The 15,104-nt window shown below is 46.4% G+C and overlaps 1 protein-coding gene across 1 annotated transcript in view; it reads left to right on the top strand.

The window, feature by feature from the left end:
* The window catches only part of SLC7A10 (solute carrier family 7 member 10), a 36,240-nt gene that overhangs the window by 19,597 nt on the left and 1,539 nt on the right, over positions 1–15,104 (top strand). Inside the window, exons 2-8 of the mRNA XM_088536489.1 lie at positions 4,004–4,208; positions 9,679–9,830; positions 10,526–10,651; positions 11,613–11,766; positions 13,380–13,503; positions 13,599–13,702; positions 14,803–14,899. Coding sequence (XP_088392615.1) covers positions 4,004–4,208; positions 9,679–9,830; positions 10,526–10,651; positions 11,613–11,766; positions 13,380–13,503; positions 13,599–13,702; positions 14,803–14,899 — 962 coding nt within the window. The remainder of the gene's footprint in view (positions 1–4,003; positions 4,209–9,678; positions 9,831–10,525; positions 10,652–11,612; positions 11,767–13,379; positions 13,504–13,598; positions 13,703–14,802; positions 14,900–15,104) is intronic.

Raw genomic sequence — 15,104 nt, forward strand, 5'->3', positions numbered from 1 at the left:
CCTGAAGATGCACGATTCAAGTAGTAGTTTCAGTTCAAATTAGAGTTTCTTGCTACGGAACTGCTTATCATGGCCATGAAAGAATAGCGAAAGTGACCATTTACAAGAAGGAATTAACATTTTCCATATATTCACATTTGGCAAGAAAAAGAAAGTTTAGTGAGTATTGAAAGTACCAGCATTAATAAAGCTGAAACAAATTATTTGCCACATAGCAAGCACAAGAATGAAAATCTCCCCATGCCAATTTCTTTTGTACTGTAGAGCTGTTCTTCAGATTCCCTCCAGTGCCTGCTAAGCAGGGTTGGCTTTAAAATACCAATTTATAAGTAAAGCATTTGCCTTGCTGCTGGTGCTTCTACCTAAGAACTCACACTAAGAAATGCAGCACCTCTAAGATTCTGCTGCTCATCAGGATGTTTTTGACATCCAATTTTCTGACTATCTCGGTCTCTCCACCATATCTATTTTAAGTGTGTCGTACACAGAGTGAAGTGAAGGTACTTCCCAGGCACATTGCCACATTCATGGCACGCTTCCATAAGAACATTTTGTTGTCAGAATGGGCGTAGGACTTCCACTCCTGCTGATATGGCTTGTGCACATGTTGCAAGAGAAAAATAGGAGGAAACGTATAATGAGCTTGAAGGAGAGTTTTGCATTGCAACATTCTCACTAATGAAGGACATGAGCATTTAAATATGATGGAATATTTCACTTAAGCAAGGAATTCTATGAGTATTTGTGTGGAAGCAATATCCAGAAAACTGCCTGCTCAACTCTTGCCATGCCCCTCAGCTTGTTAGTTAAGAATAATTCTTTCTGGGTGTAATTATAAGTCATGGCTAGCGATTTCCAGTTTAATAAGGTCTTGCACGTGACAAGGACGGGTTTGGCAGTCGCGCTGTAACAGGAGGTTGTTATTCCAAGACACACCGCACCACGTGCCCACAAATGTCCCTCCCCACCGTTCTTTGGGGTTGCGAGAGGAACACCCATATCCTGCACTGAGAGCTCTCCACTATTGACTGGGCACTCCATGATGACAGGTGCCCTTCTCTGTGGATGCAGACCTGAAGCCTGCGGAGCTTAGGGGCCTCAAATCCTATGGAGGTGCCTAAACACTGCACCAACCCCTGGACTTTGGCTCTTGCTCCCTGGCTGCTGTGCCAAGGCTCCACTGCACTGCTCTGCAACCGCTGCTGCTCCTCTCCCCATTCCCCTCCTCCAGCCCATCCACTGGCCAGAAGAGCTCAGCAGGGAGAGGCAAACGGCTGGTGCCTCCCTTGCACAGGACATGGTAGGGGAAGTATTGCTTGTCAGGCAAGGAAAAAGATAAGATCAACAGAGAAAAGGAGGCCATTTCCTTGCACGCATCACAGGAAGCTCAGAATTAACTAATGCTGGATTCCAAAACCTCCACTGAAGCTCAGATGCAGGAAAACTGGGCTGGGAAGGATGGCCAAACGCAAAGGCCTGCTCAGCACGAGATCAGATGTGCCTGCAGCTGTCCCAGCGTGCCCTAATCCAGCCTTAACCACAACGTCTCCAGGCTGGAGACTCCCTGAGCATCCCACAGGTGCCCCAGCAACGGCTCACCAGGGCTCACCACCAGAGACTTCCCTCAGCTCTACCCTCCATCTCCTGTGTCAGCAGAAACCAGTTATTTCTGGCTTAATCTGATCTCTGCAGCAAGGACACGCAAAAAAAAGTAAAAAAGTTTAATCCCTTGAAAATCTCCCCTCTTTGCAAATATTTTCTGTATATTTGGAGACTTGTCTTCTTTTGTTCATCCCACATCTAGCCTAGACCACCACTGTTGCAAGGCTGCTGACGTAACCTCCTCTAGTACAATCCTCCTGCTTTGGAGGGGAAGTGGAAGCAAAATTGAGGCCAGGAAGGCCTAGTTTTTCATTGTTTGTTTGTTTTTGCATTTCCTCTGCAAATTTCCCTGTTTCTACCTATGTTATCTTATTTGTTCCCCCCCACCACTTTTTTTTTTTAAAAAAAAAAAAAAAAAAACTGGATCCAGGCATTGGGGAGGGCTTGATCTTGCTCAAAGAGGTTGTTTGCAGGGCTGTCCCCTCCTGCCTGACTCTCCTGGCAGATCCTCTGCTCCAGAAAGAGACTTTGAAAGTTCATTAGGTACCTGCTGTCCTGGGCTAAAGTCAGCCAGATGCTTTGAGATTTCTCCATAGTATCAACTCCGTTGGCCAACCCGTTCTGGTGCTACGACATGGTGCTTTTTGCAAGATCATGATCAAAAGTTCAAGTTTTTAAATAAGCAATGAGATTCTGCCTTCAATAATCTGTGTTCTTATTGTCTGCATATTTATTTACCTCTCCCCCTCACAAAAAAAAACATTCTTAAGAGAAAGAACTCAACATGCTGCTGCTTCTCTCAGAAGAAACACAGCCCCGTGGAAATCATGCCTGGGGATAAAGCTAAAGGAGCCCCTTGCATTACATTTCCTCACCTCTCTACTTTGATTCTCTGCACACACAGCCCCTTCCTGAATACAGGCGTGTTCCTGCCTTGGATTTTGCTACTTTTCAGATGAGATAGTGTGAGATTTGCTCTCCTGACAGGGTGGCAGCTGCGGTGAGCGGTGCCACACGCAGCGCGAGGGCCCGGTCCCTCACCTGCACAAAGACACCCCGGGGCTGCGGAGACAGCGCCTGACAGCAGGTTCAATATTGTCACGGATAAAAAACAGTCAGTTATAGCAATTGCTTGCTGGGTCCTTTAACAATACACTGGAGAGATTTTTTTTTCTTTTTACACGGCTTTCAGGCACTGTATATGATTTAACAATCCCTCTTTAAAGGCGTTATCACGATTCCTCTAATAGTTAGCATGTTTCTTAAAATTGCAGCTTGAATCTCTGCTTTCATCTAAAAAGAAATCAATTCTGACCTTTTTCTGACAGTTGTTCACCTTAAAAAGATGAATGTAGCTATCCTGAAAGCTTAATAGTTAAAATAAAAAGTTTAAAAAAAGAGTTTTGTTTTGTTTTTTTTAGTGCCACATTTTTTTTCCACAACTCATGGGGGTATCTTCCAGTTTCTTTAATCTCTATCAATATTTCCTCCTTGCTGAGCTTGGGCAACATTACTTTGAACTGTTACCTGTCCAATTAAAGTGCCTGGGGGAGCACTTTGCGACTCCATTGAACTGTGGTATCAAACAGACTGTTTTTATACCGCAGTCCCTGATGCAGGAGCAGCACGGGGCAGGGCCCTGTCCCTCGCGGGCAGCTCAGCGAACAGGGGGAGCAGAGCCCCGCGCGCGGCCGCTCGTCGCGGTGACGCGTCCCCGCTGCATCCCACGGCGGGATGCCTCCGTTCGCCGCTGCGGCGCGGGGCAGCCTCCCACGTCCACAGGGAAAGGGTCACGCGTGGCCACAGCCCCCGGGAACAGGCTGCTTCGGGGGTCATCTGCCACCCAAGTTTCACTTCAGATCACAGCTAGAGCAGCTGCCAGCGCGTACCTGCTGCAAACACACAGCACCTGCACGAAACCGCCCCTATGGCCGCTCTTCTTCCCCCTGCAAACGCAATCTTACATCTGCCCTTGTGGCCAGAGCTCCTCACAGCCACTATGTTACAGATGACGCTTCATTCTTTTGGATTCCCCTCCTCCCTGAGGATGAGCCGGGTCTTGTTCGGATTCCTCTTGGGAAGAATTAAATCTGCATTATAAACACAACATTTCTAACACCATACATGGTCTGTCAGGTGACAGGTAGTTCTGTTCATGACACAGAGCCACTTCTTATGAACGCCAACGTTATTGACACAGACCTTCAACAGCCTCTTGAGATGCTTCCACAAATCTGAGAACACACTTGAGTCGTTTGATTTCTGATAAACCGAAATATTTTCCCTAGGACTTCCTCAGATAAAATGCAACACCACAAAGCCTCAAAGAGCTTAAATATATATATATAAAATGCATTTCTTGCTTTCTTTTACCTCACTGCCAAACTTTTTTGTATTCCAGGTAACATTATTGGTTCTGGAATCTTTATTTCCCCCAAAGGAGTTTTGGAGCACACCGGCTCGGTGGGACTTGCGCTCATTATTTGGGTACTCGGAGGAGGGATCGCTGCTCTTGGATCGCTATGTTATGCTGAACTAGGAGTAACTATCCCTAAATCAGGAGGGGATTATTCCTATGTCACAGAGATTTTCGGTGGGTTAGCTGGGTAAGTGCCATATCTCTTTACAGTCACTTGAAAACATGTTTCTACTAAATATTTAATGAGGAAAAGACATATAATCCTGAAATGAAAGAGAATACTTGTCAAAAAATGCTTTCATAAAGTCATTATATCTAGGCACACTAAAAATACCCAGCTGTCTCTATGTGAGAATCCTGAATCTGCCTTTTCAGTGAAGACAACAGACATTTTCTCTTACTGCTCTGACTCAAAAATCAACGATAGGAAACAACAGTGCTAGAAATGGTGATGCTCTTGCGTGTGTGCCATGAATTATTAGTACCTGGTATTTGAGAACCCTCATGCATCAGGGAAGCGAGATTGTAGCTATTCCACATAAACCAAAGCCATCCTTTAACCACCAAAAGGCAGCAAATATTTCTCTGGCAATACACAGCCTAGAACAACTTTATGCACGTTCCTGTAGTAAGATCAAGCCAGATTTGCCCATGTAAGTGTGCTGGGTTTAGGATGTCATCTTGGAGCACTGCTTCATTTACCACAATGGTATAAAATAACATTGTAGCATAAACACAAAGCCAAGGAAATGCTAACCCAAGAAACAACTCATCTTTGAGAATACAGCTAACACCAGCATGGCAAAGGGAGAGTGGACAAGTAAGAGGAGGTTTCCATTTTATACTTTAGAGCACTTTTTGTTCTATGTTTGACAGGAAGAAAAATGAAATCTATTCATAACTAAGTAGAGAAGCACCTAGACACTTTGGCCAACGCAATCACTTGAAAGTAAAGAGGCTGTGCAATGTGCTGATCTTTTCTTTGTGAGGGAAATAAATAAACAAATGAAAACACAGTTCACGAAGACCAGGGTCAGGGAGAACATCCACGCTCCCCTCCAGCAGTGCTCCCGTGCCCCACCACCTTCCTTGTGCTCGCTGGGTCTCATCAGGGCCCCCCAGCAGCCCTCCTGTGCCCATGGGCCCCGCCGGAGGGCACGCTGGATGGCGAGGAGCCTTTCTGACACGCACCAAACTCAGGCCGTTACATTACATTTGCTTTCATAAGAGTTTGTGTTTCTACAAAGGAGTCGCTCTCCTAAGCTCCGTACCACTTTGCATAAAATAATTGCTGTGCTTTCACAGCAGAGACTGAGGGAATAACACATCGACTCCGCTGACTTCACCAAAACGGGGGCTCGCCTTGCCCGAGCCTTGGCTTTCCCTGCGGGCTGCAGCGGCACCTCCGTGGCACAGAGCAGCCATGCAGCACCAAAGCTCTGCAGCCTTGCTGCAAAGGAACCCAGAAAAAACAGTTTTTGCCATTGGTTTCACGAAAGCAAATTAATTTTGCTTTCTGGGACAGAAAGACACAAATGAAAAGTCAAGTAAAGTGAACCCTGGATTTAGTTGTTCCTCAGACCACTCTTTGCTGAATGCAGATAATTTGCATTGCACCCGTGTCAGACTATATGTTTACTATGAAAAATACACTTTTTGATCACTCACAAAGTGATCACTGCACGCTGCTTATCTGGTGACAGAACAGCTATGTCATCTCCCTAAGCAGAAGGCTCTGTCTTGCCTGACAGCAGGTTTTTGGGGTTTTTGTTTGTTTGTTTTTTTTAAAAAAGAGACTTATATTGCACAAGCAGTGTCTGAAAAGTACCACCTTGCCATCTGAAGACAAACAACACTAGTTCTCTACTTCCAAATTGACTTTATCTTTACTCCCAAGAGAATAAAATCATGTCATAAGTAGGACAAAGGGTTGCCTTAGACAAAAAGCTTTCAGGTATGTTTTTGGGTAACTCAATTTAAAAGTAATTCAGAAAGCTTTTTTGGGGCAGGGAGTTATCAATGACTTTCTTAGAGAAGGTTTCAATAAAACAGGTCTGGAATTACATCCTGCTGCTCTTTGCTGAACCCACCACCTAAAGTCTGGGACATTACAGACTTTTGGGAACATTTACAAGTATTTTCAATTTTCTACTTCAAACATGCATGCTCCTCCATCAGCACCTTGGTACTCAGGTCTTTGAGCAGAAGCAGCTTGTGAAACCTCCCCTAATACAAAGGAAACACCCCATCCTCCCGAAGTTGAATTTTCTCTTCTGATTTATCCTCACTACAGCAAAGACTTATCAAATTTAACATGTCAAACCATTTTCTGAAAAGTTCTGCCAATGGCAAAGGAGAATAGTTTGGTCTATCAACACAGAAGGTTTTTTTATTACAGGAGCAGGTAAGGCGCCTACCCAGACTCAGACACTTCCTCTCTAACTTCCTCTGCCCAAGGCCAGGGACCAGCAACCGCACTGGGGACCTTAACGGGGTGCCCAAAACCACCCCCAAGAGCAGCAGAGGTGCTGAGGACAAACACATCAGGCAGCACCGAGGCTGCGCCTGCCTCCAGCACAGACCTTGCCCAGGGAAGGAGATCCCTGCAGCTCCCGGAGCCAATTCACAGGGACAGATCTCATACCCAACAGCAGACCCTTAGCTTTTATTTTCATTTAGCAATCACCTGGGTTTGAAATAGCATTTGTATATGAGCAGACTAACTGCAGGGAATTTATCATGTCCTGTATTGCTGGAGCAGAGTTAGGGGACATGGTGCATTTGCATACATATGGATTTTCATGTTTCTACAGGTCATAAAAAGTACATTACCCAAAATAGTAAATAATAGGCTTAATATGTGACCTTGCAGAAGACAATGAATAAATTTAGCTGCATGAAAGACGCGTTAGTGCATTTCTGATAAATACAACTTTCTTTCAAATGCTCAGCAATAACACTGCAACTAATATAGCTTTTTTCCCCAGTAGTGATTGATGACTGGATGTATCATGTTCTTAACATAAATCATAAGTACTGAAGTCAACAGAGAGCTCTAATCCAAAGCTTTGATAAATGTCACCCCAGACTACAAGTAACACACACTTCAAATGTACTTGTACATTCCCATTTTCTCATTGCTGCAAAATCTCAGTTTTCAGAAACAATAATTCTTTCAGCAATGTGGGATAATGTTAATAACAGTGTAATTTCTTTGAAGTAGTTCAGCCTTTTCTGCCATAAGATGAACTGCAGTGCAGTCTATTTCAAACTGTTTGCTTTTGTTAATGGTGCCCAAGCAGAGCACACACTGACTTTCTATTTTTACAGCCCCTTTGATTCCATGTTAGCTTATATATAATGCAAGACGCTCTTTGGAGCACAAGAGCAACCCAAATACAGATTGGAAAACTGCTTTCACCAAGTCCATCAGACTCTTCTCAAGATCCAGAGCACACCTGCCTCCACTACGCAGGTCCTGGTCCCCCAGGAGACCAAGGCCATCACTTTCCACCTAAGTAGCTGGGCCAGGAACTACGTGCACGGCACCACCAACCCTTCAAACTCAACAGTGGCTTCGCAGCTGTGGTCAGACACCATCTGCAAGACCCTGGGGCTGGGGACAGGCAGGGGCAGCTCCCCTCCAACCAGCAACAGTGATCCCCATGACCAGGGTCTTCCTCGCAGAACTAGGCTCCAGCTACACCTTCCCTTAAGAAAAGCTTAGGTCTTAGGCACACTCTCCTTCCCAATTTAATGGGACCTCTTATTTGAACTCTGCTACCCTCTGCTAAAATCCTGCATTTACTTTAATTGGCATTATCAATCCTGCACAGATTCCTGCTCAGCATGTAGCAAATTGACTGTCAAAAGTCTACTGAATTATTCACATTTCCATTAAACTGTATTGTACCAAATACTAACTTTAATGCACCTTACTTTAGAACATAGAAGCAAGGGCCAACTTTGCCTGAAATAATCCTTTCAGAATCACTCTCTGACTGGATGTTTTTACCTTGCTGCATTTCTCTGAGCTGCAGAACCTCTGTGGGAAGTGGATAAAACTCACCAGAGAGGACTAACAAGGTCCACAGGCACCATCTCCACCTCACACATGGAGGTGGGTCCACCACAATTGCCCCAGGTGGCTGCAATCAAACAGGGTCCCCACAGCTGGGGCTGTTCAAGGACAGCAAGGTCTGAACTTAAAGCCACAAACCACCACTAAGTCTGAACTCTGCCAAAAAAAAGAATCATTTTGGTCTTTTGGTTACATGAGGCATCAACAAACTGAAGCCTGAACAAAGCAGGACCCCGTGTTTTGTACTCGACGCCTCCGACTCACTGACTCCCCCCTGCAACCAGCGTCTCCAGAGCTACCAGAAGTGTGAGCAATAAACAGCAAAGCAGCAGTTACCCAAAGAAACTTTGCTGAACCATAAATGAAGCTGTTAGAAACCAAAGAAAAGCACCACTCAGAAATTAAAAGGAGAAAACATTGCATTTAAAAATATACATACATTTATAATATATTGTGTTATTTGGGAAGGTAACCAGCTTTTGCATCATGCCAAAGAGTTCAACCAATTAACACTAGGGTAATTAAAAAGCAAAAGAAAGCATCATATTTCCCCTTATTTCTCAGCAACAACAAATGCAAGCAAAATAAGAGGCTGGAAAACACTCACCAGGCAGGAAAGAGGAGCAGGCACCCAGCAGCACCCCAGCCAAGGAGCACACTCCCTCCATCACCCGAATTTAAGGGGCCGGCCCCAAGAGAGGCAGTGGCCACGGGCACCCTGGGATGGGTGGCCCGGGATGGAGGCGGCTGAGCGTAACTTGGGGGTTCTGTTGTTCCACCTGGCCGTGTTGCTAGTGCTGCGCACCTGCACGCTGCGCTTGTGCACAGGTACGGATGAAGAGGGGTGCATACGCATGTGTGCGTGTACATGCATAGACACATGTCTGTGTGTACGTGTGTTCGACAGGAAGTGTTTCACTGTCTTGAAATAACTACTTCTCACCACAGGAATAATAATATTTTAGAAGGAAACCAGAGTATTTTAAAACACAGACTCCATTGCTACACTTAACAGAGGTGTTCCCCCTTTTCACCAAGTGAGGACCCAAGAAAACCCCCGCTTTGTTCTTCCTTTGTCTGAGGCGCAGCTGGAGGCCGGGCTGAGCCTGGAGCCGGCGGCAGGGCCGGGGTGGACGGGAGGCGCCGGTGCCGCGGCCGGCAGCGCCGTGAGCGCCCTTGCGCGGCGCCCAGCCGTGCAACCCGCGCTCCGCCGCCCCGCGGGGACATTGCAGCGTGGCAGCAAAGCTGCGTCGAGATGCTCCCAACGGTGATCAGCCCGCTGTGCCAGACAGTGCTAAATCGAGCTTGCCTCAAAATCATTTGATTTAAAATCCAAGTTGTGCTGGGAATAGAAGAAAAAGGATGAGGAGAAGGACAGGAAGAGATGGCTCAGAGGTGACCTGGAGGACAGCTCTGGCCTGGGACAGGGCTGCAGCACATCTGTGTGTCACCCATGGCACATTTGTTTGTCAGCCATGGCACATCTGTGTGTCACCTGCTGCCCAGCTGTGTGTCACCCTGGCACATCCCCACGTCACCTCCACACTGCTCTCTTCTGCTTCTCCTGTGTCCCCAGGTTCTTGCTGCTCTGGAGCGCGGTGCTCATCATGTACCCCACCAGCCTGGCTGTCATTTCCCTGACGTTTTCAAACTACGTCCTGCAGCCCGTGTTCCCGAACTGCATCCCGCCCTACAACGCCTCCAGGATCCTCTCCATGGCGTGTTTATGTGAGTATTTACTCCTTGGGCATGCAAAGCCTGGCCTGGTTTTGCCTGGGAGCCATGAGCTGGGACAGATTCCCCCACGGGACAGGCAGACATGATCCCAGCAGGAAGCTGCCAGTGCTGATTTCTCTACCAGGTTCCCAAGCCAAGGAAACCCCGGGGCTGGAGCACAGCTCCTCATGGGCACATGGGGACAAGGGACCCCCTGCCCTCTCCCTGCACACTCACGTGTCCGGGCAGTGACCTCACGTGGTCACTGCCCGGCAATTTAGCTCTTCCCAAGATATTCGCAAGTGGGAGTGCATAGGAAGCACAACACGCCACCGGCTCCAAGTTAATTACTTGGAGAGCTAGATCAGAACTAACAGGAATTAAGACATTCACCATTTCCCTCAAGAAGCCAGAAATCCCTTCATGCAGCTGGCACTTTTAACATTAATCAGGCACATTTAATAGACCCAGGGGGAAGCCCTGAACAGCAGAGCACGGAGACAGGAAAAGCTGCTGGCTGCAAGGGATCCCTCTCCGCAGATGCAAATTTTTCTGGAAAAAGGCATTTTCCCCCTCACCCTTGGTCATGGCCAGCCTGTAGAAATGCTCCCTGTAGAAATGTATGTGTCAATGTTTCTTAGTGCTTTTAATGCGTGTTCTGGAATAAACACAGTTTCATGCTGCTGACCTCAGCCTTTGCTCTGCAGTGCTGCTGACCTGGGTGAACGGCTCCAGCGTGCGATGGGCAACTCGCATTCAGGATATATTCACTGCAGGAAAACTGCTAGCCCTGGCTCTTATCATTACCGTGGGCTTCATACAGATCTTCAAAGGTAATCCACAGCGTGGACACCTTAACACTGCTGTGGTGCTGTTGACTTGCTTGTCTTTGCCAGACCCAGCGCACTGGCCACGCTGTTTTCCACCTATATAAACCGAGATGAACGCAGAATTTCTAGCTGGGAGCTTGCAGGGAGCTGGCTCCTGCAGCCCCCAAAAAGCCACTGCTACCCACACTGGTGCACACAAGCCACCTGAAGCACACTAGGAAAGGATAAGTGTGGGAGCAATCAAGCTGTATCCCAAAGGTGACTACAGGATGAGGAGTCAGGAAAGGCAGGAGGCAATAGAGACATCAGCCGTATCCTCCTCGTACGAGCTGCATTTCTGGGCTGCATTGCTGCTTGGATCAAATACAAGGCTGCACCAACAAGTCGGGGATATTGCAGTAGGTTTTCAGAAAATTCATAAGCAGTCACAATGTATGTCTTCAAATTTTGAAGTTCTCTGGGTGTGCATTGAATAAATGATAAATAAATAAATGAATAAATTTGGAAATTAAAGATAGGCCAAAAATGTCTTGCTGAATCATCAACTTAATGAAAAGCACAAAACACAAAAGGCTTATGATGTTTTCATCATGTAGATGATGAGTCACATAAAAAAAAAGAAATATGACATTTATAGGAAAGCAGAAAACTTGTTTTCTCAATGGTAATAGTCCCACAGTTTTGACAAATCACCCAGCCCTGCAGATATTTTATTTTTCAGTATTTCTGCTAAATGACACAAAAGTCCTGTAAAGGAAAACTGCATTAAAAGCAGCCAGGACTTGACAGCTTCAAGGAGCTGTTTTGCAACGGTGACTGTTGGTGCAGGGGCCGGGCTGGGAGACTCGTCAATAACTACTTTAGCATCATGCCAAAAGAGAGAGGTTTCCTGTCGCAGGTCCCGTCATCCCTCCTAGGTCGCGGGGCTCTCAGGCTTAACCTCTCGCTTGTGCTCTGCGCGCAGGAAACTACGAGGAACTGGCACCAAGCAACGCCTTCAATTTTTGGATGACTCCATCCGTGGGGCATTTAGCCCTAGCTTTCCTCCAAGGCTCTTTCGCCTTCAGCGGCTGGAACTTCTTGAACTACGTGACAGAAGAATTAGTTGATCCCCGCAGGCAAGTATCCATTTCTGTGTGTTCTGAACCCTTCCGAGGCACCGAGGCACCGAGGCACTGGAGCCATCTGTTAATATTTATATGAATTTTAATATTCATTTAATAAGCTGTTATTTAGACCAGGTAACAGTTAACTTAAAGAAACACTAAAACTAAGAAGGTATTGTACAAATTGCACTACCTGCACCAGAGCAACCTATGTACTGAGCTTCATCCTTATGGCACTATAGTAGAAAATGTGATGAGATACCATCCAAATATCTACAGGGAGAGCCACTGGCTGCTATTAGAATAATATTGAATTAGCCTGGAAGTGTTTTTGTTTTTTCGCCCAGAGGGAATCTTGCACCTGAAAGAGCAGATGAGAGGGTCCCTGCGCAGCGGCAGGTGCCCTCCCGGCCACGTCCCGCTTTGGGGCAGAGTTTTGAAGCTGCCTTTGCCGTCGCTGCCGCCCGCAGTGCGGCCGCCGGCCTCCCTCCGCCGGGGCGATAACACACCCGGCAATGGGCTCTGCAGTGATTTATCACCAGCAGGCTGGAAAAGCCTGGGGGAGAGCGATTTTTAGGTTAGTAAAGCAAAGCTCAAATGTTTCAGCATTTCATAGCTGATAAAGGGGAATGATGAAAGCCATGAGCAGCTCCTGGAGCTTCAGTGACTGACGGGCGTTCAATGCACACAGCAATTAAACAGGAGAAATTTAAGATGTTAAAGAGCCTGGATGGAAATACATTAAAGTTGCAGTCTTCCAAGCAGTGCTACATGTGCCTTCACATATGGTAAAATGTTGGTGCCCAGAAATGCTGGAGTTAGGAAAGCGTGGTAATGTGTTCTCTCAATAAAGCACCAGTTTTTTAATGGACTGCCAATAATTTCAAAGCCGAATTATGAAAAATTACGACTTAAATAAGGCACAGGCTACCTTAATTGAGAAATAATAAGAAAAAAGGATTAATAGACTTCTATTATTTCAGCTTTTGAGCGTAAAGATATATAAAGGTAATTACATAACCAAAAATAATCCTATTTTTACTTAATCACTTCAAAATCAAACAGTCTATAATACATATTTAAATATGTTTTCTTTATCTGACATACATTTAAAAAAAAAACTGTACTCCAAGCATCCACCTCTAAAAACAATCTCTGCAATGTCAATTAAGTAGCTCCTTGGGACTGAATGATGTTGACGGTCCCTGACCAGCCAAGGCAGTGGCTTGGGTGGCAGGAGCCAAGTCCCTTGCAGAGCAGATAGAGATGAAGCCAAACGTGGCATTTCACTCCACAGCTGGCGTCCACCCATAGCACAACTGAGAAATAGCCTTTTCAGTTTTAACTAACATACCACCTGAATCCGAATTCCCAACCCAGTGTGAGCAGGCGGTATCTTTTGTCCTACGGAGCAACGCTCTCCAGACATGAAGTTCTGGACAGTTTTAGTCCTCCCCAAACTGCTCTGAGCCGAACTGCCGCCTGCAGCAGACAGAAGCGATGCTCTCGGTTGGCAGCTGTGTGAGAAACGGCCGATGAAACTACCCAGGGGGCTGTGCCAGGTTGTTGTGCTCTAGCTGTGTTTGACTGTAAGTTCTTATCTACCCTCCTAATTCTTTTATTAGGAACCTACCTCGTGCCATATTCATATCCATCCCATTGGTGACATTTGTGTATACGTTCACCAACATTGCATATTTCACTGCCATGTCACCCCAAGAGCTCTTGTCCTCCAACGCTGTGGCGGTAGTAAGTAAACCATTCCCTGGATGTCTAAAATGCACTTTGATTTCAGTTCTGTGCTTTGCAGTATATTTCAGTTTCTCTGCCTTCTGTTGCTTTAGACATTTGGTGAAAAGTTACTGGGCTATTTTTCCTGGGTTATGCCAGTCTCAGTGGCCCTATCTACATTTGGAGGAATAAATGGATACCTTTTTACCTCATCAAGGTTAGATGGAGTACAATTTTATGAACATTATCTAATTTGGGGAGGGGCTGTTTTAATTTAATTTGCTAAAGAAATGCTAGCTAGACATTTTGGATGTTATAGAGCATGAGATCATGGTTGGGCATGTTGGATACATTTGGTTATGAATTGCTCTGTGTCAATCAGCAAATGTCATATTGAATTGCAGAATCTCTTGCAAATAACCCTTATGAGCTCCTGAAAGTGTCTGCAGATGTGGAATAATTCAGAGTGAGAGTCAAATGCTGCTTTAAAATGGAACTAAAGTAATTCCACATCAATAAAGTTGTAGTAGCTACAAGCTGAGCTATGCTTAGCTCAGAAAGGAGTTACAGGGCCGGATTCTGTTCCCAATTACAGACACATCATTCCAGCATTGGAAAATCCCCTCTCAGGCAAGATGTTCTGAGTGCACGCTGCTGATAGTGTGACTAGAAGCTATAAACTCTATTCATATTAATTGACGTGTCTGGACTTAATGAAAAAGTTCTATGTTTTTGTAAGGAAACCAACCAACTCCTAGCACCTTGGAAAAGTTTTTTATCTTTGTTCTTTCACAAGTGTTGTGAGACACAGCAAATCTGAGTGCCCACATAACAGGCTATGCATTTAAAGATAAAAACGTAAGGCGTGTTAAGCCTTAGCCAAAACTCCTGGAAATAGTTTCAGTAAGATCTTCATGCCCTAGCTGTGCAGGGTTGGCCACTTCACAGCCTTGCGGTGCTCACCTTGCCCCGGTCAAGGAGGATGTTCCCATGGCAGGGATGGGACAGGTTTCCATCCGCAGCCGCAGAGGTGATCGGGGTTAAAGACCAGCAGGCTTCACCAATTACCTTAGCAGTTAGAGGCCTGGCTGGTTCAAGGGCCTAGTTTAAATAACTTACTCCAGGTTTCCTAGGAAGTCTCTAGCGGAAATATGAAATGAATTGTGGTGTCCCCAGGCTCATACCAGCATGTAGTGACTGCATCTTCCAAGGTGCTCCTTGGCGTCTTTGGAAGATGAAGGCTAGAGGCCGTGCACAGCTAGCTGGCGGTGGGGCTGCCGCCCGTGGTGCGCTCAGCGCTCGCGCTCCTCCTTGCAGGCTGTGTTTCTCCGGCGCGCGCGAAGGCCACCTGCCCAGCCTGCTCGCCATGATCCACGTGGAGCACTGCACACCCATCCCGGCCCTGCTCGTCTGCGTAAGTGCCCGCGCGCCCCGTGGGGACCGGTGCTGTAGGGACCCTGTGCCCCTGGCTCTGGCCCCACACCAGGCAGCCCTGACGCATCTGCTGTGCTCCAGCCTCCTCGGCTGCTCAGAACGATTCCTTAATTACAGTGCAAGTTACAGAGACAACACAACATGGAGATTACTCACTTGGAGGTATTTTAAGGCATCTTGGCATA

Source organism: Tinamus guttatus, unplaced genomic scaffold (genome assembly GCF_059628265.1).
Source record: "Tinamus guttatus ecotype Peru unplaced genomic scaffold, ASM5962826v1 Tinamus_guttatus_pri_ptg000674l, whole genome shotgun sequence".
NCBI lineage: Eukaryota > Metazoa > Chordata > Aves > Tinamiformes > Tinamidae > Tinamus > Tinamus guttatus.